Here is a 27,273-nt window from a genome sequence, read left to right on the forward strand (position 1 = left end):
GATGCCATCTGTAAAACCAGCCCACTAAGGGTCCAAATTGAAGTAAAGGCATGTTTGATTTGTGAAATTCTAAGGAATGGAGATGATCTGAGTGTATCAAAATGGGTCAAACCCAAATCTGGCAGTGGGCCACGTTAGACCAGGCCAGGCTGGGTTACATCGACTTCGGTGCAGTATATTATGTCTGTGGGCCAGATGAAGCCGAGACCCACACAATTATGGGCCTTACAGACCAAGTCAACGCACAAAATTACTAAAACCCACAATATGATCTATAATTCATGCGGTCATATCATACTGAATCCTTAACAGAGTTGTCTATTAATTTTAATAAAAAATGACAATTTTTAAATAATTTCTTTTAGATTATGTTTTTTAATAAAAAAATATGTTTAGAAAATTAATTTATGATTAAAAAGAAAATAAACTGTATTTATATTTGGTAAATTAAATTCTTATAATTGACCTCCACTATATAAAATAATAACCAAAACTTATGTTTATTTTGTAATCAATCTCACCTACCAACAAAATTCTACCCTTGTTCTCCACTTTCTCGAGACAGTTCCCTTCTATATTACAAGTAGATGGATTATGGGTGTCCATGATTACATGTTATTTTTCAACCAACCAATGTGGGTTTATTTTGCCCGACTTGGTGGTGAGATTATACAAATACTATCAGAAGAAATTTGGTACAGAGTACGTTAACAGTTGAAGAGAATAAAGAGTATTGGTCATGTTTATCAAACTGTGTAGCTTTGCATTGGTGATAGGCTGAGCCACTACATTTGCTCTATAAAAGTCAAGCTGTAGTCTAAAATAATATCAATAAAATTATGTATATTTATTTTAAATACATAAATAAATAAATAAATTAGTATATGAATAAATAATTTTAAATTAAAAATAAAATAATATTCTATTATATAATAAGATATATATATAAATATATACTTATTTATTTATTCAAAATGAGTATATATAATATTATTTAAATAATATTAGTAATTTAATGTCCCGAAGAAACTATTCACGGCATATGAAAGATGGGTAAAGTAAAGAATCTCATTCTGTTCACCTACACAACTTTAAATAATAACTTTATAGTGTTTAGTTTAAGTATTATAATTAAAATATTACCAAAAAGATTATCGGATATCTTGTGTTCTCTTTATTTCTCTTCACATGTTGCCTTTATTATGTTTTGTAAATTTTGGATTGGCCAAAGGACTATTTTCCACCAAAGGATTGTTATTTTTTTAAGTATCCTCCCTTTAACTTTAAAAATTTCAAATACTTACTTATAAGTAGTTAAAATTAATAGTAGTTAAATTTAATAATAGTAAGAGTAAAATCGTTATTTTATCTATAATATTAAAAATAAACTAAAATATAATCTCTTTTTCCTCCCCTAAACTTTGAAAACTAAAAGTTTTTCTCCAACCAAAGTTTTAAAAAATGACAGTTTCCCCTTAGGGTTTGGTTTCCAAATCTCTGACGCTAAATTCGACAATATTGTCGACTGTCTATCCCTCCCGAAACTTTCTCTTTCTCTGACGGTCTCTCTCCATCAATTTGGACGTCCATCCGTTGTTAATATTCTTCTAAAAGATGAAGAGTTTCATTGGGGAAGACAAAGAGTTTTGTCTTCCCCAACGAAGTTTTTCGTTTCTCGTCGTCTTTTAAGTTTCATTCGACACTGATCGGGCGTCCAAATGGGTGGAGAGACACTGTCGGAAGGAGAGGAACCTTCGAGAGGGATAACAACAACACTGGATTTAGCTTTGAAGATCTGAAAACCAAACCCTAAAGGGAAATTGTTATTTTTTAAAACTTAGGTTGGGAAAAAACTTTTAGTTTTTAAAGTTAGGGGGAAAAAAAAGATAAAATTTTAAGGGTTTAGAGTTTCGTTAAATTTAACTACTTATGAGTGGGTATTTAAGATTTTCAAAATTAAATGGGGATACTTGGAAAAAACAGCAATCCTTGGGTGGGAAATAGTCCTTTGGCCTTTTGGATTTTGAAACAATTCAGATAGCTCCTAAATTTTGTTTCGACAATTTAAGGTTAATTTTTTAACAACATCAACAACTATAAAATTGACCAAAATTTTATCAGACAGAACTTCGGGCCGGGCCGAAGTTGATTACTGGGCTAATTAGGCCCATTATAAGTGGTCCCAGCAGCAAGTGTTCTTTTGAGTATAGTTGCTTCGCTTTAACCAAGTATCTTCAATCGTTAGACATAATTGTAAATTATGCAAGTGCTTTTGTTGCCGCCCACCGGTCGCTCCTGCATCCTACCGCCGGTAGTGGGGCTGTTTCCCTCCCACCGCCGTATCTCCAGCAATGTTGGTGTGTGTCCGCCAAATTGTTTCTCCTCTGCCAAAACCCTTCAGTCTTCTTCTAATTGTGGAGGATCAAGATACTCTATCACTAAACTCGCTTCTTCTCCGGTCACACCGGCTTTTACATCTCGCATAGACGATTCGGAAAAGGCAAAACTTGCCCAGGTTTGTTTGCCCCTTCTCGCGTTTTATATCTTTATTTCTGTGATTTGTTGCTTAGATAACGTGGGAAATAAAAAGAAAGATGTTTATTTTCTTTCTTGAAGCCTTGGTTAAGCATAATTCAACTAGGGTTTTGGCTTTGTTAGATGTTTTATGATTAATTTACCGGGACAGTGGACGCGTATTTGATGGAGTAATGTCTCCTGATATTATAATGCATGTAGCATTCGTTTAAAAATTCCAATCATGTAGCTGTTAATATGGATGGACCAGATGGTTAGACTAATAAGGTTGGAAATTGTACTTTGTATGTTTTGCTTTACTCCAGATTTTAGTAAACGTTACCAATTTGGTGTTGTAACTTGTAACTGGCTTGTCAATCTACTATAGCCCTCACCTTTTCTTACAATAAAGACCCAGGAAGTTATAGAGCAACATGTAATTTGGGTAACCAAATGAGGTGTAAAATTTGGATGGAGAAAGTTAGAAAGTTACCAATGCATAAATTTTGACTTCCGGTCAAGATTTTCAGATGTTGGTTAGTTTATTTCAGTTTACTTTGTAAGCAGTTGTTAAGCATTGTTTATGTTGAGTACAAGTCAAGTGGCGTCACCATGTTGATTCTGTCAGTGCTTTTTAGGGTTTGGGAGATGTTTGTGAACTTAGTGAATTAACTTGCATGCATATTGTAAAACTCTCTGAGTTTTTTTTTAATAATTTTTTCTGGGTTTTTGATTTTCAATAAGTAATATTTTTGTGATGTTGATTTACGAGTAACTATTTGGATATATATGATAGAGATTTTCTTATTACATCTCTGTGATAAGTTTAATTTCTTGTTAGGCCTTTTGATTTTCAATGCCGCAGGTTGCAAAGAGATTAGAGAACACATCAAGGAGTTTCAAGCGGTTGGGTAGCTTAGGGTTCTGGGGGCAGCTAGTGTGCACTGTGGTGGCTGCAGTGATTCTTTCTTTTTCAATTGTTGTTACTGGGAAGATCACGTCTCCTGCCACCTTCTATGCCACTGCTGGTGGGATTGCAGCTGCATTTATTTCAGTGTTTTGGTCATTTGGGTATATTCAACTTTCTGAGAAGCTTCAGAAAACTGCTAGTGACCCTTCCAAGGTATGTTATATTGTTGTAGTCACATAGCAATCTTAACGTTCTTCTCAAATATTATAAAAAAAATCAAGTTCTGGTTTGTTACACTTAAGTTAGCACTACTGTCAAGATGTAGGGTTTTACATTTGATGATATCCAACATTCCCTATCACTTAACTGAAGTAAATATTAATTCTTTCTGGGCATAGCTCAGCTTTTAAGCTACTGAAGGATCTTAGCTTATGTGGAATAGAAAGTTGTTTTTTTTATGGTATGACAAATTAGGTTTAATTGAACTGAAAACAAAGAACCAACACTTAATTCAAGCAGTATCACTGTGGGAAGAATCAAATACTATCTTTCAGCTTTGCAATAGTACACTTATTTTTACTTGTGGCAGTTTGTATACTAGTCTTTGTTATTTTGTGCAATCTTATTATCTAAGAAAAAATTGTTTGTGTTTGTTATTATTATTATTGGTCAGTTTTTAGCGGTAATAATTGACATGATTTCAATAATTTTAAAAAATCTCCCCTTGGATATGTAGAAGAGCAATTCATATCTTATTAGATGTCTACACTGAAAGAATCACTTATTGAGCCATGACAAGTGCTTCCAACTTCGGTTTGATGCATAAGAAATTAACACAATATTCTTTTTTAAGTATTTAGCTGAAGTTTATGAATTTCTGAGGTTTCAGGCTCCTCCTCGTGCTGATGTGGTGAAAAGCTTGAAAAATGGCATAATATTAAATCTTCTGGGAATGGGTGCCGCTATTCTTGGAATGCAAGCCACTGTCGGACAGTTGGTTGCAAAGGCTCTTACTTCCTCAGCTAATCCATATTACCAGGGAGTACCTCCTGGCTACAGTCCTGTTCTGGCATTGGATGTATTCCTTGTGCAGGTACACTATTGACTTCAGCTGATACTACTTTTTGTTAATTTTGGATATTTTGATTTGTCTTATTGTATATATCAGTCGGGGACCAATTAATTTATTCTTGTTTTTAGAATTTATTCAAACAGAAGAGAGAAATAAAATTAAAAAAAAAAAAGAAGGATCTAAAATTTATAATCTATATCACAAAAAAAAAGTCCTGCCATTGTCCTGGACTTGGATCCATTGAAAATTCTCCACAGAAACAGAGTTTGAGTAAATCATAAGTGGGATCAAGAGAAAAATAAAGATTTTATGGTGGATTATTTTTGGTGTTATACTGTGTTACTAAAAGCTCTGGATGAGTCTTTCAGGCTCAAAGAAAAAAATTGCAGCTTCTTTATCTTCTTGTTCTATCTTGGAAAAGAAATAATGATTAAGAAAATTTACTCTGGACTGACTCTTTTTAGTCCTATACAAAGTTGCACAGGCTATTCAAATTGTACTTTTTTTAAAATTGAATTTGGTGTGTGCTGTTGAGCATGTAGAGGGATGTTTGTCTCATGAGCCCCAGTGATTCACTGGGTCAGCAAAATGATTAAATTAGGATAAGGATATCTTAGTTCATCATCAACTGAATTGCAGATTCAAAGGCAGCCAAGTTATCTCAGCTGGTTAAGAAACTGCAAAATTTGTGCCATTTTATGGATATTCAGTTGGCCCTGCTCACATATGCAAACATGAAAACATCATTTTAGTGTTGGTTTTATTGTTAGTAATTTTGTGTTTCCTCTCATCTATCTATTGCTTGTGTTGTGCAGGCATCGGCAAACACAATCCTTTCTCATTTTCTGGGGCTTGTTTTCTCATTGGAGCTGCTGCGGTCAGTGACACTACCAGCTTCACCAGTTCCCAGGGTTGCATAATCTCCAACCCTTGATTAAACATGATGTATGCGATTGCTACTAGGAGAAGCATGATTTTGAAGATTCAATAGTTGAAAGTGAAGTATTGCTTGAGCTCATTACATATTTCAATTTCACAATTCTATTATCTTGTTTCTTATACATTTGTTGTTGCAAATATATAAGTAACAAAGGCTTAATTATTCCAACTTTCTATGTGGAGAACTAACTTGGCGGTTTCAGACTTGCTGCACAAATTAAATAAATTTCTTGAATTCATTAATTTGAAAAAAAAAAAAGCCCACGTTAAATTAACACATGATATGGAAATTTTGAAACTTAAATATCATTTCCAAAAACCAAATGTCCCTCTCCCTCAAACAGAGGATTTCTTTCTAATGGAAATGATAATGTAATCACATCATTTCGAAAACTGCATACCAAGAATATTGATTCCTAAACAGGAAGGCAGTCGAAAAATTGCATGTTCTCCCAACCGTTAATAGCTAAAGAGGTTGGCCCAGCTCGTTAAAGGCAATCATGCTAACTGGGTTTTGATGTGAAGTCTGAAAGCATCCTACCAAAAAGTATCCAAAAAATTTCAAAGTTAAAAACCCAGCTCCACGCTTCAAATCCAATCCAAAGAACTTCAGTTTCACAAACAAATAGCCACCTGTATCAAGTACAATTTATGCTTTAGTACACATCCAGAAAAGATGAGATAGTTAAAACATGCTAAAAAGGATGGAGACTTGTGAATGGGAAAACCAAACGCTATAAATGGTGGAAAATTAACAAACTTGTGATTGTGACAGTAGATACACAAATGGCCACAATCAATTCATTCATGGCTCAAATATGTCCAGTCATAAACGAATATATTCTAAGCATACTACTGACATAAACAACTTGAAATTAACTATGGTTATCAAATGTTCAAGAGGACACCACACCAGAAATTAATTAGTAAAAGATAAAGACAGACAGCTCTATTCCCTCATCAGTGATAGTTACTCAAAAAAACACCTGATTAGAGGGTCATCCCAACAAAAACAAGTAACCTTCTTGCCATGGTCTAGCTGATTTCACTGCAAACAGTCCTTTGTAAAGACCCAATAAGACACTATATATTTCAAGCATGTTTAAGACCACACCATGTCTTAACACAATCACATAACTCTGACATGGTCCAAACATAAAACTGTTGTATTATTAGCAACAAGAAAACAAAATCTACAAATGGAATGTGGATTATATTCTCTAGATCCTCATTCATAACCACATCGATACAAGGAAGATAGGAAAGGAAGGAAATTTTCAAATCGTTTGAACATTACAAACTGCTAGAATAGAATACCATTTAGCAAAATCAAGATTTTAATATCTTCTAGCATCTTAGTAACCACGAGGTGTTTCATTCTTATAAACTCACTAGATAGTTACCACTATAACTGAAATACTGTGACACAGAGACATGCAACTATTATGGATGAGCAGTCTCTAAAAAATGGAGAGATGGCAAATGCAAAAAGAACACTCAGTTTTCATAAATTGCAGCATGCACCATTTACAAACAGAGAAACTGAGCAAGAGAAGCAGACTTGCCTACTGAGTTTTCTTTTCTCTCTTTTGGGGCAATGGAATCTTTTTTAGGAGGTTATCATCAATTTTCCTCTATTGTTTGGATAACTCTCTGTGTTTGGCACAACTTTTCATCAATGTGGTCTTGGTACTTGTCATACAGCACAGGCATAGACAAACTAAGAAGAACCCCTGCAAAAAGATCAAAAAAGAATTGTAAGCAATTCTAAAGAATCTTACAGAAAATACAACTAATTAGCAGAGGACTAACCAATACAGACAAATGTGAAAAAGTTGAAGAGACTACCAATGAAAGATATCACCAACAACACAAAAGCAACCTTATGACAAACCCACATCACAAAGAAAATATTTCATTTCAAGTTTTGTCCATTAATAAAATGCTAACAAATCCAATTTCTCATAAGAAAAAATTAGGAGAATCAGCAGCCAACCTGAAGGAATATTTTCAAATTCCTACCCACAGCAATATCATGAGCAATTGACAATGCATAATTGACCCAAACTCGCATCACATGGACAGCCTTTGCAACTGAATGATCTGAAATTTCTAGATCAGAGATGGGAGGCAGAGGCCTGAATCACAGCATCACTATTTTAATGACTTAAAACCACCCATGCTACTTTCCATTTTTAACATCAACTTCCCACCCAAGTCAATGAATTACATATAAACACCCGTGAAATTGAATACTCGCTAACAATGATCACTCTGGAGTCTGGAGGATATATACAAAGCATAAATACCAAAAGTGGTATTCAAATTAACTACCTGTTGAGAAGGGAAGCAGATTTGCACCAGAGGAAGAGGATTGAGACCAGAAGAAGCAACACATTAGAAACAAAAGACAAGAGATTATAACCAGCTCGTTCAAAGAGGAACCATAAAGTTGTTGCCGAAGCTAGCAATACAATCCCTGCACAATATTTTTTCTACAACAAAGTATCAGCAACTACTCAAACACAATAAATGATCATTAAGTTACAGATTATTTAATAAACAAGAAAATCAATGAAACATTTACGCAAACAAGTGTTCTTAGATATAAAACTCGTGGGATTTCTTTGTCACAGTTCACATTAAAAACATTAAAGGATAAAAAATTCAGCCCCACAAGTGTCATATCTTACTTGTACAATACCATAAAGTGTTCCGTCAACATCGATGGTTGGCAATACGAACGTACAAGTAGAGATTCAACAAACAATGGAATTACTCAATCGTAAAAGCAAATCAAATCTATTAAGTAAAAAAATTTCAAGATAAATTCGTTTTCCAACGGCAAAATGAAATAAACAACAAAATATATATAAACATACATATGTGTATACATATATGAATGTATCCTATAAATGACCTAAGCCACCGCAGAGAGTTTGATGGGCAGACAAGCGAAGAGAATCTTCCATGGCCGTAAAGGTTTCAGGGTTTCTGATTGAAACTGAAACGTAGGGGGAAGGGAGGGAGAAGGAGGAGAATGGAGAGTGTACTAACGAGGAAGAGTTGATGCTGACAAACAAAACAAACAGGAACTAAGAATTCAGTTGACTAAAATTCTACCGTTCCGACTTGGCCCAACAGAGGGCCCACAAATATTTATTGTTCTCTTTATTCAACAAGAGATAATAATTAACAGAGGTCTGCAGTGGGAACTGCACCGCGAGCCTTTACTATTCAGTGAATAGCCTGGCAGACCAAGTCGAGGCCGGTCTGGTCTGGCCTGCCCTGTTAACACCTCTAAGTCTAACCACACCTGTCTCTCTACACGAACTAAGTCAATTCATATGGATTTCTCACGCCCGCCATTGTTTTAAGTTCTTTCTTAATGAATCACATTTGAAGAATTATTTCTATACAAGTACGGTGATAATGTTTGCGGGTCCTATCACATGGTCACTATTTTCTTTTTTAGCTTTGGCTAGTTATAATGTAGTCAAAGAACTATTTCCCTCTTAAGATTTAGTGCTATGTATACATATACGCACATGATTGATAAAAAAATTTAAATATTTATTTAATTTTTAATTTATTAAAATACATTCATAAAGTTTGTATTATGTTTAAGAAGTTATATTATTTTTTATTAATAATATCAAAATAATTAAAATTATATTTTATTTTCTTTTTTAGTTTAGAAAACTAATAATTTTTTTTTTATAATTAAGTTTTAAAAAATTTACTTTTTTTTCTTAGGATACCAAACTTAAAATCCAGTTGCTTTCGCCAATGAGTGACAATCCTATAACAGACGAAAGAGTCGTTGCCTTTTAGAGAACAACAATGATTATCTAGATCTGAATGACGTTTTATTGTCTAACAAAATTTGAGGCCTCCAGATACCATTGGTGGCTAGAGGGAGGGATGAAAAAAAACACTTAAGAATTGCGAAGGAAAAAATCATTTTTTAAATTTGAGATCCGAAGGTGAAATATTAATTTTCAAAACCTAAAAAAGAAAATAAGATAAAAAAAGATATTTTTTAATATTATTATGAAATGATAATTTTATCTTTATATTTAACGATAATTTTAACAAAAATTTAAGGATAAAAAGATATTAAAATTTTTTATTTATCACAAATATGCCTTTGGGATTTTGAAATAAAACTTTAGAGAGAAATAATCCTTTTGTCTATAATATATTATGGTAAAGAGCATAACGTGAAGTATTATTAAAGGAATAAGAATAGTTGGTATAAATTTGTTGGTATTAAAATGAGCATGCACGCACGTGTGGAGAAAGCCAGGCTTTAGATTTGATTTGGTTGGACTTTGGCAGAAGGAAACGTCCAGGATTGTTCATCACCCACGTGTTACCCCCCTGCTTGCTTGACTTGTTAATTGAAAATTACTCAATAACTTATATTCAATGGGACTAATTTTTAAAGATTATTGACATTAATATGTACAGTTTTATAATATGTAAATTGTTGTATGATTGCTACTTTAAAACCAACATATGATTTACGGGTTTGCTTGTCGGTATTTGTCACGAAGTTCATTGCATTTAACCATTGAAAGTATAATTGCTTCAAGTTTAAATTATTAGGAGGCCAATAGACTAATTCCCACCTAAGGTTTGACTTATTCTTGAACTCTCACACATCAAATCTTAGAAATCTAAATACTTCCCTGTTATTTAATTTCGGTTAAAATTTGTTATTAACTATAAAGACAAAAATATCATTTAACCAATAATATTAAAATACTAAAATTTTATCTTTTTTTTTTTTTGTTTAAAAAATTAATAATTTTTCTCTCATCCAAAAGTTTGAAAAATTACTTTTTCCCTTCCCCAAGGTTCCATTACTTCCCCTTCCTTCTCTAGCAACTGTTCTTCGGTCAACTTCTCATCTGTCTGTGCTCTCTCATGCCTCTTAAATGAAGGTGCAACCATGAACGCAACAAATAGAAGTGGCTTTGTTGAAGATTCGTGTACGATGAATCAGTCTCTTCAATTGATCACCTTAGAGTCTTCCCTTAGAGTTTGATGTACATCTTTGAAATGACGAGAAGGGATGTCAAGAGAGGAGAAATCGTGTGTGATGTCGGAGGAGGATAGCTCAAGTGTTGGAGAGAGGGCAAGGTCGATGTCAATTCAGTCTTAAGCAAAGGAGGAGAAGGAGGAAGAGGATGTTAGAAGGGATGCTGGAAAATGAAGTTGAAGAGAGGGTAAAATTAAAGTTTTCAAAAGTTTGGGGTGGTTGAAATAGAAAAAAAATGAAAACCCTAAATGGTGGAGAAAAAAGTAAAATTTTAAAACTATATTAGAGGGAAATTATACATTTTTAAAACTAAGACGAGAAAAAATGATAAATTTCTTTTAAATAAAATAATTAAATAACATTTTTACTCTTTATATTAATAATAAAATTTAACATAATTTAGATAATGGGTGAGAATTTAAATTTTTTAAATTTTGTGGATGCAACTTTGAGAACATACTAAACTACAGGTGGGAATAAGGCTTTTGGCCTTATTAAAATTGTGTTTGGTGGAAACATAAATCAAAGAGATTCTTCAGGAATTACTTGGATAAGTACAATAGATTAATTGGCTCTCGGACGATTTTAAATTTAAAATAGGCCAAAAGACTTATTCCCACTAAAGGTACAATGAAATCCCGAGCTTCTATCCTCTCATTTTTTTTAACTCAAACACTCATTCATAAACTAAAATTTATTAAATTTTTTAGTTATGCTTAGAGTATAATCGTTATTTAATAATAATATTTTAAAAAATAAAAATTTATATCATTTTACTTTTTTAATTTAAAAAATTAACAATTTTTCTCTAAAATTAAGTTTTAAAAAGTGATATTTTCCCCCCACCTAGGGTTTTCGAATTTTGCCAGCGAATTTTCAACCAATGATGACCAATCTCTCTCCTTCCCGATGTCGTCTCCCTCCGGTGCTTAATATATAATCGATGACCTTTAGAGTTAATGAAATTCAAAAGAAGAGTTGAAACTTTTTGTTTGGATCTTCGTCATCCAAATGAAGAGATCGGTCTCATTTGGAGGAGGACAACTCCCCATTTAGACCGTCGTTGTTGTCTAGACGAAGCTGATTTTATTTGAATGACGAAGATCTAAACGAAGAGTTTTGACTTTTCGTTTAGATTTCATCAAATTCAGACATCGTTAGTCGGATATTAAACACTAGAGAGAGAGAGAGAGAGAGAGAGAGAGAGAGAGAGAGAGACGACACGAAGAGGAGAGAGAGATAGGTCGTCGTTGGCCAGAAATTCGTCGACGAAATTAGAAACCCTAGATAGGGGGAAAATGTTACTTTTCAAAATTTAATTTTAAGAGAAATTATTAATTTTTCAAATTAAAAGGCTAAAAAGATATAAACTTTAAATATTATTGTTAAATAACAATTTTACCTTTAATCATAACTGAAAATTTAATAGATTTTAATTCATAAATAAGTGTTTGAGTTTTCACAAATTAAAAAGTGAGAATATACAATTTTACTATACCTTGGGTGGAAATTAGTGTTTTGGCCATTAAAATACTTTGAATAATTTAATAACTCATAACTATTGTTATAACACATGGTATTAGATTCTTGATCCTTATCTTTACATAAAAGATAAGGATATCTAGGTACCACTAATGATAGAAACAAAAGATTAACTTGGACGCAACAATCAGCATAAAGGCTACAGTCAAACAAACAAAACAAAGACGTTTCCTTTCGTTGATCTAATCCTTTGGTTTCATTATTCTTCCTTTAGGCTGACCCAAAATGAACCTCAAATCTCTCATAATTAACCAGCAATAAAAAAAAAGTTTGTTGTTTTAATTAATATAATTAAAATTTTTTAAATTATCAAAGCAAACTAAAAAAATAATACAACCAATCCAACGAATTTTTTAATTAATAAATTAATATTACGTGAATTGAAATATAAATTTGTAATTTAAAATATTTTCTCAATTCATTTTGAAATATGAACCCCACTGTTACGTAATTCGCTTGCAGTCTCCGGCTGGTCAGCTCACTGAAATCGATCTTAATTAAAGACAGTTTTTGACCGGTTTTGCAATGATAGGAAATCGGTGACCGCCTCGTGTCGGTTACTTAAAGGCCGTTAGTATGTCAGGTTTCCAGGCTGGACTGACAACTTCTCAGTCATATCCGTTTTTCAATTTTGGAACCGTTGTTGTCGTTTTCTCCGCCTCACCCAGCTTCTTCCTTTCCCCAAATAACACAAAAAAAAAAAATCTCTTTCTTTTTAATTCAAGACTATTTTATAATAATTTCTAACTACATAAGTAAAGATCGCAAAGATAAATTCTGAAAGAAATTAAGGATTTAACGTTAATAATATCTGAAAATTATTATAAAATAATTAATTAATTTTATCAAGTTAAATAAATCTTCTTTGAAATTTTAATCAGTAAATTATAAAAAATCCGCACGAGTAAAAACCAGTCAAAAGGTCATAATCAAGGCTTTCTCTTAAAATATTAAAGAGCTGACGTGACCGGACTTGAACGTTATAACAGCTGTAAAATATTAAACCAGTCACCTAGTAGTACCGGTCATCCCTTCAAAATAACGCTTATTACACGTATCGGTTAACAGGCTCAATCAGTTACCCTAACCCCCTCCCTTTATAAACCAAGCCCATCAGCTCCTCGTCTGTGTCCTTAACAACAGTTTCTCTCTCTCACAATCTCAACCGTCTGTGTGAATTGTCAATGTTAAGATTCAGTTAGGGTTGTTTTTTTGGTTGAAAATTCGAAGTATGAATCGGGTTTTAGAGACCGATCGGATCAAGGGGCCGTGGAGTCCTGAAGAGGACCAGCTGTTGCACCAACTCGTGCAATGTAACGGCGCGAGGAACTGGTCCCTTATATCCAAATCGATTCCGGGCCGGTCCGGGAAATCTTGCCGGCTGCGGTGGTGCAATCAGCTATCCCCCGAGGTCCAGCACCGTCCCTTCACCTCCGACGAGGACGAGATCATCATGCAAGCGCATGCTACGTTCGGCAACAAGTGGGCGACCATAGCGAGACTCTTGAACGGCCGTACGGATAACTCCGTAAAAAACCACTGGAACTCAACGTTGAAACGGAAGTACGCGATGATAACCACGGAGGATGATAACGACGATATCAACGAAAGAGGAAGAGATAGTTTTTATCCAGAGAAGAAAAGATCTGCGCCTGGTTCGTTTTCTGGTAATTCATCGAGTCCGTCTGGATCCGACGTGAGCGATTCTGGTCTACCGGCGATGTCTAGTTCGGATATGTGTGGGTCTGTTGGGACGTTTGTTGAAACCGAGAATGGAAGCGATAAAAACATCAATAATAATGGTGATGTTGCGTTCAATGTATCGACTGAACTTACTTTGAACTTACCTGGTAATGAATCGAACGATTTGACTCAGTGCTGGGTACCAAGGGAGGTTTCACAGAAGGAAGAGAGTAGCACTGATTACAATAATAAAACGAGGGTAGTTTGGCCGGAGTTGATGGCTTTGATGCAAGAAATGATAAGGAAAGAAGTGAGGAATTATATGGAAGAGGCAGTGACTAATAATGGGATTAAGGGGTGACTTAATGGAAATTTGGGTAACTGAAAAAACAAATTAAAATTGCCGCCTTTAAAAAAAGTTCAAGAGATAGAGAGCTGAAGGTAATGCATTTGAATTGAAATTTCAGGAGAAAACGTATCGGTTTTCTGTTTTCTTTTATGGCAAATTCATATCCCCGCTGCCGATTTTCTAATTGTTTTAAACTGATGGAAATCATAAAGCCTTTTGTACTTTTTGCCTTTTATTTTATTTTTATGAGTTTAATATATGCTTTTACAAGTGTTATATTTTATACTGGAATTGTTATTTAGAGGTTTTTTTTCTTGTAATCTTGAAAAATTATGTATTATAGTTACTAAAATAGAAACTAATTTTGAATAAAATTTAACCAATATTATATTTTATATTAAAAATTAGTTAAATTAAATGAGCATCATATGCGAGAGAGCGGATGACAGGACACCGATTTATCCAATGTTTTTTGCAGGAAAAGTGATTATTCCCAAGGAGAAATGACTGTGTTGCACCACCCAAACTTGTTAGAAATGACACGATCGCACGAAGTCTACATCATAATGTTGTGATGTTCACATCCATGTGATTGGGAGTGAATGTCAGTTAAAACTGAAAAGAGAGGACATTTTTACACTTTTTTGGCCACTTGAGGTCTCATCTCAATCGTCATTTTCTCTCTACTATTCCACTCTGCATGAGAGCATTACTATTCCATTGTGTACGTATAAATTACTCTAAATTAAAAATTGAAAATATAGTTGGATCTATATTAATAATAAGACTATACATAAATAATGTATATAATTTTATAAATAAATAATAATATATTATTTTATTTTTAATTTAAAATTATTTAATTATGTAATATATATTATTATACTACTATTCCACTGTGCATGAGAGCATTACTTCCCCCCCGCCCAAAAAACAAAAAGGAGTCTGGTTTTAAGTCCGACTTCATAATTTGAGCCCAATCAAGTCCAATAACGCAAATTGGCGAAGAGTCGTCGTCGTCTTTCTACGTTTGTGCGAAAAAACCTGACAGAGATAAGAGATGCTGCCAACTTCTGTCTCTAAAGAGCGCTCGTCGTCCGCCATGTCTCGTTCAAACTCCATGCTCCCTCAGTACCTCCGTCGAATCATCAAGGTCCTTTATATAAATTTCTTGACAAGTGGATCTGATATCTTTCATTTCGCACCAAACTCGCCGATTAGATCAATTTAGGAGTAAACTCGTATAGTTGTGTTAAATTCTGCTTCAGTTTAATCCATGCAACTTTTTCTTTACTTAGTGTTCAATGGATTGTTTGATTATGGCATGTTAATTTCTTCATTTGATGAAAATTGTATTAGATAGGTATATTCTGAATGACGTTATTTCTATTAGAGGCTTTCTTGAGACAACATTTTCAGACGTTGTGGAGTTCCATAGTTCAAATTTTTATCTTTTATTTGCATGATTCTTTTAGCGGATCATTCTGTTGTAGTTTATAGACTTTGGTTTTTGGGTAGAGACGACAGTTATCTCAAATGATGTTGAAAAAGTTAGCATTATCATTTAATTGTGTTTCTTTTGTTTTTTGGATTCATTGTAGTGGCAGCAAATGGATATTGAATATACTTTCTGGCAAATGCTTCATCTATGCACTTCACCAAAAGTGGTGTGAGTATTAAACTTCTAACCACCGTAATCCTTATTGTTGTTATTGTGTTTTATTATTTAAATGTATTCTTTATTGTCATCACCTGATCTATGCCTGCAGTTGTCAATTTATTTTTTGGTCTGTCCTCAATTGTAGAACTAAATATGGCTTTCTTGAATGTAGAAGTAGTTCAGATGAATCATAAATATTGCTGCTGAAGGATTGAATTAAGAGATGCAACCTTGAATCGTCCTTGGTGTGCAGGCTAACGTTCATGAATGTTCATTCATGTACACAATCTGTGCCATCTTTGTAAACATATTATTTGAATTATCTTATGTTTTGTTGAAGATTTTGTCTTTTTTTTTTTCTTGTGCCCTGAAGTATTTCCCTTGATATGGAGATTACAACTGGAATGGGAGTTTAGTTGTGGACCTGATCATGTTTACTGAAACTGTTAGCAACTTTATAATGAATGGATTTATTTGCTTTTTTCATTGGCTTGTGCTGATTTATGCCTCGTTAAAATAGGAGGGAATGTTTCTTTTAATTGGAGTATTTCTGATTAATTTTGCAGTATTGGTGTCTTGATTTTGATGGTTAGCAATGCTCTAATTATTGTGATTCTTCATTTTGCATGTGGAATGGTATGGTCTTTACAGCTATCAGCATACCAAGTATCACAAACGTGAGTGCCCTCGCTGTTAAAGTATATTTCAGTTTTTTATGCAACAGTTTAAGTTTTCATAATGTATATCATAAAAGTTTGTAGTGTGGTTTTTCTGAATACGTCTGGAGTCAGTAATTGTATATGCACCTTTTAACAGATGAAAATGTTTAAAAGCGTGGTTAGCTGTTTAGTCACCGTTTTGCAGTACTGTTATTTTGCAATTTTCACCAACCTGAAACCACACAACTTTTACTAACAATATGAAAAATGGTAGATAAGAGGCATTATCATTTTTTCACCATCCTTACATTGAATTAAACTTGAATAAAGTCAATTATCTGATGTCATCACTAACAAGGATGCAACTGAAAATTGTCTGTTTTGCTTTTAATTTCAGAAACTAAGAATCAATGGGCTCGAGACGATCCTGCATTTGTTGTAATCTGCAGCCTCCTTTTGTCAGTTGCAACTGTAGCTTATTGTGCCGTGTAAGTTTGTAATGTGCATCCTTGATGGCAGTTTTAACATTTATATAGGGGGTGGAGTGGTGCGGGTATCCCTTAAATTATTTTTTACCAACCGATATTAGGAAAGGTGAAAGATTTTGTGAGTTTTAATAATTAATGTGAAATTGATAAGTTCCTATTTACTTTCCAAAGGAGATCTTCTATGAATTCCTTTCTTGTTGGTGTGCCTTTGGAACATTACCTTGTGATTTCTATGTTTTATTGCCATGGTGATCCATTCTTTAATACGTCAATATATCTTTTAGTTTAGTTCTGCTCATTCAACCATGTGCTGTTTTGTTGGGTTTTCCATTCTGATAACCTTATCAGGACGTCTTCCTATACTTTCAGGTACGACCATAGTGCCACACATGCAGTTTTTGTTGTAATTTCAGTTTTGCTTTTCCATTTTCTGATTACAGGAGCAGTTCTGGCCACATGCTGTTGGTAAGAGCTACTTATGTATAAAGATATTTCACATTTGTTTTACATTGCCCTTCATTTTTAAGCTGTGTTTATTTCTGGAAAGACTTTGGGGAGGTATTTCACCTTTGCACTGTCTTTATGAAGTTTGTTGGTTTATTGTGTTAATAAAATGTAGAATACTGCATATTACTGGTGTCAGTAGCAGTAGAATAATGTTTATATATATTCTTTGCTCTTGTTAAAATACCAAGGTGGTTTTGCATGGTTTTCAAACTCTAATCAAGTGAAAAAACTTTCCAATCCACTGAATTACATCCTGTCAGTGTCTATGGCGTGGTTAAAATGTTGTAAAATGGATTCTATGTTACATTTTTTGTACTAGAAGGGGTGAGAGCTGAGTGGGATACTGGAAATTTTCTTTATAATATTACTGATTGTGCTGAAGTTTGTTATGGAGGTATCCTTTGGTATTCTTTTTCACTTGGGTGAATCTCACAATGTTGGACTTTAATACCTTCTTGAAAATTTTTGAAGATTCTGGTTAATTCTGAAATTCATATTACACGTTATATATATATATTTTTCTAAATTCATATTTCTCTGCATCAGCTGTATTCTTACTTACTTTTTAATTTTTCAAGATGTTTCTTATTCTTTCTCCATTTTTTTTCCTGATAGTTGTGATTATGGTTACTACATTTTATGTAATTGTAAACCAGTGAAGCACTGAAATTCATTCCCTGTTTCTGTGCAGGTTCCTGACAAATGCTTACCTTCGGGAGGAGTCTCCAAACAGTCATGTGGTTGAGCAACGGGTTGAATGGCAAGTCAGGGAACTTTTACTTCCTATTTGCTGGCTGCAAATTTGTATTTGTGTATATGGGCTTCTTAATAATGTTATAAATGCAAATTCTTGTGTTGTTTGTCTTGATAGATTATTTTCTGTGTGTGTATAACTCATGTTTACTCTTATTTTGCTTATTTACAATCTGATTCATTGTTTGGGCACTGATTGTGATTTTGTTTGGATTGAAGGTTGTATGCATTTGATGTGCACTGCAATGCTTTCTTCCCATTGTTTGTTATGCTTCATGGTAATTTCTGTCTTCTTAAATTTTCCATATCTTTTAGCCTCACTTTATGCAATAATGTGACTGAATTTTTTTCCTTGGTGGCAGTTATACATTATTTTCTGTCACCCCTATTGGTAGCTCATGGTTTCATTCCTGTATTACTGTCAAATCTGCTTTTCATGGTGGCTGCTTGTTATTATCATTATCTCAACTTCTTAGGTTATGGCGGTAAGCTTATGTATTATTTAGTATATTGCTTTTCTTTGCAAATGGGTAAGGAGTGATGTTTGGGTGTGAGAGATTTCATGTGCATGTTGTGCATGGGATATGCTTGCCTTATAAAAAATAATGTGATGGGTGCCACCTAGGATTCAGGATATCTAGAAACACCTTGTTCACTGTTCAGGATGTGAAAATATCAGATTTTGAAATCTATTTGTGTGGTATGGCCAATAAATTCTTGTCACTCTTAAGCTGAGATCCTCAGATAATAATTGTTTTGGATTATTGAATGTCAGAATGCTGAGTACCTAATATCTTTTTTAAGTGGTGGTTAGTGAAATATGTATTTAGGATTGAGTTGTAGCCCCTAAGTGTGACTGAGTGGTTCATATATCAAATTTAATTAACTTTTAATATTGTTTGATATCTGTAACTGAACACAACTTTACCGAGCTTGTGGTTCCAACCAACTGTAGTCAGCTTCATGTGTCTTTTTGGTTTATTTGCTCTTTCAGTCTTGATAAACTTCACTGCCGGAAGTTTTGTTCACACTTTTAAAAAAAATAAATTTGTGGAGGGAAATATCACCGAATATATTTGTAATTGCAAAGTCATCTGTAATTGGGGTTGAATGTTTAAGGACAGCTAGTGGATTATAGTGTTAAATTGATATCCTAACAAGAAATATTATGCTGCGGTACTGCCATTTCTGGAGAGGACCACTTTTTTCCTCTATCCAATTGGAGTTGTTATTGTCCTTTGTCCTATTTGTAAGTTTCAAAGCTCGTACTGATTGTGTCTTTGGTTTGGGATCTTTGCATCTGAAACTTGAGTTGGCTTTGCAGTGATTTTAAGCGGCTTCAATCCTTCAAGATACTTTTTGAACATGTACTTTAGTCAAAGGTTATGATTCATACATAGGGCTTAAAATTTTGGATAGCACAGCATTGAGGTGATGAAAATTTTGAGGAGTGCATAAACACTAGATGGGTTGATGATTAATACACGTGTAGAAGGGAAGGCACGATTTATTCTTGGCTTTTATCTGTCCCGCTGACAGTGAATGGAAGAGGAGAAGCGAATGAGCTCAAGGTAAAGTGATTCTTCAGTGATCAATGTAATTTTGATGAAATGGATTAGTATAATATAATGAGTTAGACCCATGCCATTTTCGTCGAAATATATTTTTGTCTACCTGGAAAATCAGAGCAAATTCTTTTTTCGATTTTTTGTCCTCAAATATACACCCATGTAGGAAGTTACATATACTAGGGGGTTGCATGTGCGAAATGTATCAATTTATCGGTCTGTTGAACGTTTGATTCCTGGAAATTAGAATATGGCTGTAGACAAAGTGTGTTAAAATGTTAATGACAAGACAGAAATTTTTTCGACTGATTTTTCTTCTCCTTTTAAAAAATAAGGTGAAAAATGGATTTCAGAAGATTAGGCGTACCGAAACTTATTTGATAAATGGGAAAGTTGTCACGTATTGAAGTGTTTTTTTTTTTTTTTTTTCCCCCTTAAAACACAATAATGCCTAGTGAATAATATTTATTTTATGAATAGACAAATACTTGATCAACTTAAATTTTGATGAAGCTCATTGATGATATTGAGACCTCATTAGCTTAATCCTAAACTGCAATTCGATTTTTAAGTTGTGTTTTTAGATTTTCAATATTTGAAAATATGTTTGATGTAATTTAAAAAATTGTTTTCAGATTAAAAGTCATAGAGAAATGTGAAAAAAAATTAATCAATTTTAAATTTAATTAAAAAATCTATTTTCATATATAATTCGATTCATTAATGTCTATCAAACTTGTTTTTATAAGATTTTTCATATATATTTTTTTAAAAATTAAAAGTTATATTTACATTTTATACCCAAATGAACCCTCAGTCTCTAATTTTTCTTTAATCGCAAAGAAAAGGTAGAGTAAATTGATCGCCGCTCTAGTGCAGGTTGCCGGCTCTGAGACTTGTTTAATGTAAGTGATTGATTCTAGAGTTTTATTTAAATGGTGTGATTTATTTAATTTTGTTTAAAAAAAATTGAATTGCTTTGACTATGAAGACACTGCGTGCGCATCCAATTGTGACCACTAAAAATGTCATGGTTTCCAGAGACTTCCCAGAACTGTTGAGCAAAGAACTGCTATCCACAAGAATCAAAGTTGACAGAGACTCCTCTTCACATCGCAATTCTTAGACTTTTTATTACATATGTTTTGTGGCTCACAAGTTTCCAAGAATTATATTAACAAAACTGCAGTTTATCATCTCAGATCCATCCAGAAGAGTTAGATATCATGGACTTTCATATAACAGAAGTTTGATGAACAACCCACATTTGATAACATTTGTCTCTCCATTTCCCAGAAATGTTTGGTGATTTCAACGCTCACAGATCCCACTCCCAGATATATTTCAATCACAGAACTAAATTAAAGGAAATTCAATTTATTTTCTCCAACACAAAACGTAGCAAATGGAAACAAACAAATTCACACTCAAACATGTACTTATTGTTATGGTGTTCGTGTTTCTATTGACCAAGCTTGCTTCCTGCAACATCCACAACAAATCGATATCTAACATCGTTCTTTTCCAGTCTCTCTATTGCTGTGTTCACATAATCCATCTTCACTACTTCGATTGTTGAAGTCAGTCCTTTCTCTTGACAAAATTGAAGCATTTCTTTTGTTTCCTTCATGCTCCCAATGAAGCTCCCTGTGATTGTCTTTCTCCCTAAACAATCCCACCAAATCAATTAATAAATAAAACACAACCACCACTAACAAAAGCATTTCCAATATTATATGTAAAAGGAGTCCAAATGAATAACATGTAAAAGGTGAAGATAAGAACTCAATTATTCCAGCCATTTACCCATTTTCAAGGCTGCCCATTTGGTCAAAAAATAATAATTTTCACTGCAATCGCAAATTTCAACACTAATTAGATGAAAAATTTACTCACCAAGCATAACCATGGGACTGACAAACTGCAGGGGAGTATTGATAACACCCATCAAGATCAACTTCCCATCAAGCTTCAACAAAGAAAGGTAAGGTTCAAGAGGGTGAAACACAGGCACAGTATCAATTATATAATCAAGTGAGTCATTTGCTTCTTGCATTTGAGTTGCATCCGAGCTGACCAGGTACTGGTCGGCTCCAAGATGATCCAAAGCCTCTGATCTTTTCTTATCAGAAGAGCTGATCACAGTGACATGGTGTCCCATTGCCTTGGCTATCTTCACCCCCATGTGTCCTACTCCTCCAAGGCCCAAAATTCCTCCTCTTAGTCCACTTTGTTTTAATCCAAAGTGAGTCAGTGGGCTGTACACTGTCACACCTGCACATAAAAGCGGTGCAGCCTGTTCTGGTGCCATCCCTTCTGGGATTTTAACTATAAACCTACATCAAACAATGGAATTTTTCTAAGTCACAATAAAAAGTTGAGCTGTTTTTTAGGTTGAGGTCTAGTGGTTAATGGAAAAAGCTTTTGATAATTACTTCTGATCAACGACCATGGACTCCGCAAAGCCGCCTTGGGTGGGCTTGCCATCAGTGTAGACATCATTGTAAGACCAGATTTTCTTGTTGCAATATTGCTCGATGTCTGAGTTACAGGGGCGGCAGTTTCTGCAGCATCCGACGATAACTCCGACGCCAACTATATCGCCAACAGTGAAGCTGGTGACAGCTGAACCCACTTCAATCACCTCTCCCACAACTTCATGTCTGCAAACATATATATAGCAAAAACAAGAATCAAGAAGTGAAAGCAATAGAGAGTTTTATGAAAAAAGGTAATAACTTTACCCTGGAACCATTGGGTAATTAGACATGCCGAGATCATTTTTGACTTGATGAAGGTCAGAATGGCAAATTCCACAGCTAAGAACCTTGAGAAAAACATCTTCCGGGCCTGTGTTCCTGCAATAATTTGAGAAACAATAAATATGAGACGTTGAACAAGATCAACACTTGTGAAGAAACGAAGATAAATGATACCTGAGAGTGAAAGAGTAAGGAGATAAGAACCCAGATGGATCTCTGGCAGCCCATCCCACTACAGTTCTCTCATTTTCAAGGTGGCCCATTTGCTCAAAATCTCTGCTTTTGTGTGCAGTGAGGTTATGCCAAGCGTGAAGGAGAGAAATGGGCAGATGGAAATAAAGTATGAATAGCCACCATAGAGGATGACAAATTTAAAGCGAAGCAATGGTATGAACACCTGAGCAAGCTGGTGCGGTAGGTGAGATGGAATGGGTTGCTAAATCAGTGCTCGCTGGCCAAATATTATTGGCCATGTCAGGTTCGTCGATGGATTAGTGGGTCCATTGAAACAGGGGCGTTTGGATTAATTGTGTCGTCTGATGATCGATCGCAAAGCAGCGTTTGCTTCTTGATTTTCTTTGGTCCGTGATATGCGTCATGCATATGTCAGTCTCCACCATCAATCTCCAATTTGCGTTTGCGGTGAATTAAATAAAAACGGATCATTGAACGCCGGGTAATTAATTAAAATAAACAAAATTTTAAGCGTTTATATGTTTTTAGATATTTCAAAAAATTTTATCAAAATAAACAAATCGTATTTTTTTATCCTTTTTACCTTATGTTAAAAAATCAAGTAAAAATATTTTTTTTGAGAATGTGCGTCATTTATGGTGGTTACGATAGTGGGTAGAGATTTTACAGTGAAACTCTAAATATATCAAATTATGTATATAAATATTTTTGAATGTTTCGAACACTTAAAATGATGTAGTTTCGATGTTAATGGATGTCTAGAAGTATAGCTGTTGAGAGACAAAAGTACGCAAATTTATAGTGTCGCGCAAATTGCACAAACACTGTTCATCGCGTAAACACTGTTCACATCGAGCAAAAGTAGATATCATAGTCTATGAACAGGATTTTTGCGCGATTTTCAAGCGGTTTGCACAGTTAAACAGTGTTTGCGCGGTGTTAGCGCAGTTAGCGAGATTTACATAGTTTACGCGATACTGTAAATTTGTGCACTTTTGTCTCTCAACGGCTACACTTCCAGACATCTATTAACATCAAAACTACTTCATTTTAAGCGTTCGAAATAATCAAAAATATCCATATACATAATTAATATATTTAGAGTTTCACTATAAAATTCTTACCACCATAAATCGACACACATTCTCAGAAAAATATTTTTACTTAGTTTTTTAATATAAGAGTAAAAAAGGTAAAAAAAATACGGTTTACTTAATTTGATAAAACTTTTATAGGATGCTCTAAAAACGTATAAACACTTAAAATTTTACTTATTTTAATTAATTTTCTTGAACGCCACAATTAAATAAAAACTCTTTTTCAGGGGACATTATGTCCTCAGAGAATTTTGTGTTGCCGTGAAGCAATCTTTTGGTCCGCATTACAGAACATCGAGTATTTGGAATCAAACTAAGAATCATTTTTTACTCACAGTTTTAAGGTCCTGCTCTTCGGATCACCAAATCACCACCACTATCATTTCTCTTCCTCCTCAGCTTAGGTTAGATTTGCATTGAATTGAATTTAAATTTAAATTCGAGTTATTATCAAATTTTTAGTTAGTTTGTTATTAAAACGATATCATTTTAATACATATTAATTAAAAAAATATTATTTTTTATCAAAATTTTTAATTCGTAAATTTAACAAATTAAACACTCTAAAATTTAAATTTAAAAATATTTAATTTTCAAAGTTAAACTTGTTTGAGTTTAATTTATTTTAAACTTATTCGAATCGAATTTAAATTTAAACTTAAAAAAAATCAATTTAAATATAACCTTACTCCAACCACCAATTTAAAACCGATATCTCTTTCTTCAACCATTAGTTTCATACTATCAAATATAGTTTCTTCTTCCAATCCCACTAATCCTCTCTCTGTCATCGCCGGTCAAATTAAATGTTTGACCACTACTTTTTTACCGTCTCACCAACTATCACAGTTCTCAATAGTTCACTTAAAACTATTGTTTATGTGTGATATGACAAATTTAGTTTCTTATTAGTTTCTTATTATTTCTTTTATCAGTCATTCTTCGTCTTAATATCATCTCCATTTATTTACATTTTTTATTTTCTAATAACTCTCGACTTTCATTTGCCAGAGCCATTTTTCATATTTTATTATTATTATTATTATTATTTTTAAATTCTAAAAAATAAAAATGATAGTATTACTCTTTATTTTAGATTTTTATTTAATTAAGTTTAATTTTTACATAAAAAATATAATTTGTTCCATTGAAAAAGGCATCGTTCCAAGTTCCAACTAAAGGACACACAATCATGATTCATGAGCATGGCATTTAAATAAAAAAAGAATATATACCCATCTGCTTTGACAATTGAAGTCTGATCTGTTTACTCTTCATTATTGTTGAAGGTTGGTTGTCAAACAATAATATTTAATTATGGATGTTTAGATAGATTGGGTGAATAAATTATAATCAATTTTTAGAATTATTTATTCTATACTTCAACTTTTTAAATCATATGTCAAATATTTATGGTTAATTATGAATATTTATAATTGAAAAATTATAAATTATACCATACATATAAATTAATTATCATATAATAAATTATTATTATAATTATACTTGTTTAAGCTATTTCATTGAAATTATAAATTACGATTATATGAATAATTGATTATGCAATAATTAAAATTTGAGTGTTTGATATAATTTATGTTTATTGGTTTTGAATTATCATAATTTAATTATGACTGTTTAACAAATAATTTATAAAGCTTTATGTGGGTTAAATTTTCAAATTGTCTAATTCTTTAATTTTTTCGATTTAGAGACGTAGAAAAATTATTAAATATAATAATAAAAAAAATCCTGATAGCTTCTAAAAATTAATCATAATCTATAATTAGATTATTTATTTATATAAGGTAATTTCAAATATGTCATAATTAATTGATAAGCTAAACTAAATAATTTTTAGGATAAATTATTATTATCATGTAGCCTCGGATGACTTATTATTAGGCAAAACTGTGGAAGGGACACTACATGGGTCATTGTGTTTGCTGCAATATTTCATAGGCATTTTCACCACTACCATAAAATTTTGGAGTCAACAAAGATGATGGGTTGTCTGTCTCCTTTTATTTTGCTTATAATTTCTAAATTTATGATCTTTCTTCTAGTTGGTCCACACCAGTTGACACTTTGCCAAAGACAATAATTTGTTCATTTCCTATCCTTAAAGCTTTAGGAAAACCTATTGGCCAAACGACTATTTCCCACCCAAGGTATGCTGTAATGACAAGTTTCCCCTTTAATATGGAAATACCAAAACCCACCCATGGCCAGTTAAATTTAACAGAACCCTAACGCCTGAAATTTTATCTCCTTTTGCCCCCTAAAGTTTGAAAACAAAAATTTCCCCCAGCCTAAGTTTAAGAAAATGGCAGTTTCACCCTAGGGTTTGGTTTTGAAATCTCCGGCGACCTCTCCGGCTCCGTTGCCGACGGCTTCTCCCTCCCGAAGAATCCTCTCCTTCCGGTGATCGGTTTCCTCCCATTTGGAGGCCCGATCGTCGCCGGAAAAACGGTGGGAGACGAAGAACTTCGTCGGGAAGACGAAGTTCTTCGTCTTCCCAGACGAAGACGAAGCCGTCATCTTCGTCTGGGAAGACGATTGGCTTCCCAGGGAAGACAACCGTCTTCTTCTGGGAAGACGATCGTCTTCCCAGACGAAGACGACGGCTTCGTCTTCGTCTGGGAAGACGAAGAACTTCGTCTTCCCCGACGAAGTTTTCGTCTCCCACCGCTTTTCCGGCGACGATCGGGCCTCCAAATGGGAGGAAACCGATCACCGGAAGGAGAGGATTCTTCGGAGGGAGAAGCCGTCAGCAACGGAGCCGGAGAGGTCGCCGGAGATTTCAAAACCAAACCCTAGGGTGAAACTACCATTTTCTTAAACTTAGGCTGGGGGAAATTTTTGTTTTCAACTTTAGGGGGGCAAAAGGAAATTATATTTTTAGTTTATTTTTAATATTATAGAGAAAATGACAATTTTACCCTTAACCCCGTTACTTTTAACTGGCCATGGGTGGGTGTTTGGTATTTCCATAGTTAAAGGGGGAAACTTGTCATTACAGCATACCTTGGGTGGGAAATAGTCGTTTGGCCAAACCTATTCTCTTTCTCTTTCTTTTAGCTTTAAAGCAACTCTTGATTATGGGTAGATTCATTGGGCTGCTAAAGCTCATTTTCCTTTTAAAATTAAATTATTTTTAAATCAAGTTTAAATCTCAACTTATTGATCCCAACCGATAGTTAAATTAAATCTTACTTAAATTTGATCAAGATTGATTCTAGTTCTACTATTGATAATCCTTTCCATAGTCATAACTTTCTATGATGGGAGGACTTTCTTATAGAATATTAGGTAATGAGTCATTGATTCAAATCTCACTAGCCAATAGAATAGTCTTCTTCACCGAACCATGGGAAAAGCATGCCCAATTCAACATGCAATGTAGCAGTAAAGAGCGAATTTTGTTAAACAAAGTTGGGCAGGTACTTAAGTTGACTACATGAAAAGGCATTTCAAAACTATCGACCAATGTGATATATCATACATATACTTCTATAAAATCCAAAA

The 27,273-nt window shown here is 33.6% G+C and overlaps 4 protein-coding genes and 1 long non-coding RNA gene across 10 annotated transcripts; 3 read left to right on the top strand and 2 right to left on the bottom strand.

Moving 5' to 3' along the window:
* Positions 1-2,222: 2,222 nt before the first annotated feature.
* Positions 2,223-5,637, top strand: LOC123212996 (protein TIC 21, chloroplastic-like). Its single transcript, XM_044632296.1, has 4 exons — positions 2,223-2,515; positions 3,380-3,637; positions 4,314-4,517; positions 5,312-5,637. Exons 1-4 carry the CDS (start codon positions 2,261-2,263, stop codon positions 5,414-5,416), a joined length of 822 nt encoding a protein of 273 aa, XP_044488231.1. The 5' UTR covers positions 2,223-2,260; the 3' UTR covers positions 5,417-5,637.
* Positions 5,638-7,022: 1,385 nt separating this feature from the next.
* LOC123212999 lies at positions 7,023-8,667 on the bottom strand. 3 transcript variants are annotated; one of them, XR_006501644.1, is made up of 3 exons: positions 8,318-8,667; positions 7,770-7,930; positions 7,023-7,168 (listed from the first exon to the last, which is right to left on the bottom strand). It is a non-coding gene; the product is annotated as an uncharacterized LOC123212999 (long non-coding RNA). The 3 variants fall into 3 exon arrangements; XR_006501643.1 differs by having other exon boundaries at positions 7,770-7,914; positions 8,318-8,663; XR_006501642.1 differs by lacking the exon at positions 8,318-8,667 and having other exon boundaries at positions 7,770-8,307.
* Positions 8,668-13,114: 4,447 nt separating this feature from the next.
* On the top strand, positions 13,115-14,339 carry LOC123214406 (transcription factor MYB44-like). The gene has a single exon (XM_044634147.1). The coding sequence runs from the start codon at positions 13,256-13,258 to the stop codon at positions 14,066-14,068; it is 813 nt and encodes a 270-aa protein (XP_044490082.1). The 5' UTR covers positions 13,115-13,255; the 3' UTR covers positions 14,069-14,339.
* Positions 14,340-14,952: 613 nt separating this feature from the next.
* Positions 14,953-19,827, top strand: LOC123214407 (protein unc-50 homolog). 4 transcript variants are annotated; one of them, XM_044634148.1, is made up of 10 exons: positions 14,959-15,209; positions 15,658-15,725; positions 16,368-16,393; positions 16,773-16,863; positions 17,233-17,328; positions 18,062-18,130; positions 18,343-18,401; positions 18,486-18,608; positions 19,301-19,372; positions 19,448-19,827. In XM_044634148.1, the coding sequence occupies exons 1-10, from the start codon at positions 15,117-15,119 to the stop codon at positions 19,510-19,512; spliced, it is 762 nt and encodes a 253-aa protein (XP_044490083.1). In that variant the 5' UTR covers positions 14,959-15,116; the 3' UTR covers positions 19,513-19,827. The 4 variants fall into 4 exon arrangements, with proteins under 4 accessions (XP_044490084.1, XP_044490086.1, XP_044490083.1 ...); XM_044634149.1 differs by lacking the exon at positions 16,773-16,863 and having other exon boundaries at positions 14,953-15,209; positions 16,283-16,393; XM_044634151.1 differs by lacking the exon at positions 17,233-17,328 and having other exon boundaries at positions 14,956-15,209.
* A 1,221-nt stretch (positions 19,828-21,048) lies between these two features.
* LOC123212740 (cinnamyl alcohol dehydrogenase 1) lies at positions 21,049-22,894 on the bottom strand. Its single transcript, XM_044631912.1, has 5 exons — positions 22,628-22,894; positions 22,436-22,549; positions 22,127-22,354; positions 21,588-22,027; positions 21,049-21,356 (listed from the first exon to the last, which is right to left on the bottom strand). Exons 1-5 carry the CDS (start codon positions 22,714-22,716, stop codon positions 21,154-21,156), a joined length of 1,074 nt encoding a protein of 357 aa, XP_044487847.1. The 5' UTR covers positions 22,717-22,894; the 3' UTR covers positions 21,049-21,153.
* Between the last annotated feature and the right edge of the window lie 4,379 nt (positions 22,895-27,273).

Source organism: Mangifera indica, chromosome 4, assembly GCF_011075055.1.
Source record: "Mangifera indica cultivar Alphonso chromosome 4, CATAS_Mindica_2.1, whole genome shotgun sequence".
Taxonomy (NCBI): Eukaryota; Viridiplantae; Streptophyta; class Magnoliopsida; order Sapindales; family Anacardiaceae; genus Mangifera; species Mangifera indica.

What these genes read in the sequence shown, in the direction of transcription:
- LOC123212996 (XM_044632296.1), top strand. Translation starts at nt 2,261, where the DNA reads ATGCAAGTGCTTTTGTTGCCGCCCACCGGTCGCTCCTGCATCCTACCG. An exon ending in AAAAGGCAAAACTTGCCCAG is followed by an intron (nt 2,516 to 3,379) that starts GTTTGTTTGCCC and finishes TCAATGCCGCAG; the next exon opens with GTTGCAAAGAGATTAGAGAA. An exon ending in CTGCTAGTGACCCTTCCAAG is followed by an intron (nt 3,638 to 4,313) that starts GTATGTTATATT and finishes CTGAGGTTTCAG; the next exon opens with GCTCCTCCTCGTGCTGATGT.
- LOC123214406 (XM_044634147.1), top strand. Translation starts at nt 13,256, where the DNA reads ATGAATCGGGTTTTAGAGACCGATCGGATCAAGGGGCCGTGGAGTCCT.
- LOC123214407 (XM_044634148.1), top strand. Translation starts at nt 15,117, where the DNA reads ATGCTGCCAACTTCTGTCTCTAAAGAGCGCTCGTCGTCCGCCATGTCT. An exon ending in ACCTCCGTCGAATCATCAAG is followed by an intron (nt 15,210 to 15,657) that starts GTCCTTTATATA and finishes GATTCATTGTAG; the next exon opens with TGGCAGCAAATGGATATTGA. An exon ending in ACTGTAGCTTATTGTGCCGT is followed by an intron (nt 16,864 to 17,232) that starts GTAAGTTTGTAA and finishes CTATACTTTCAG; the next exon opens with GTACGACCATAGTGCCACAC.
- LOC123212740 (XM_044631912.1), bottom strand. Translation starts at nt 22,716, where the DNA reads ATGGGCCACCTTGAAAATGAGAGAACTGTAGTGGGATGGGCTGCCAGA. An exon ending in AATTACCCAATGGTTCCAGG is followed by an intron (nt 22,355 to 22,435) that starts GTAAAGTTATTA and finishes ATATGTTTGCAG; the next exon opens with ACATGAAGTTGTGGGAGAGG. An exon ending in CAGTCCCATGGTTATGCTTG is followed by an intron (nt 21,357 to 21,587) that starts GTGAGTAAATTT and finishes GGGATTGTTTAG; the next exon opens with GGAGAAAGACAATCACAGGG.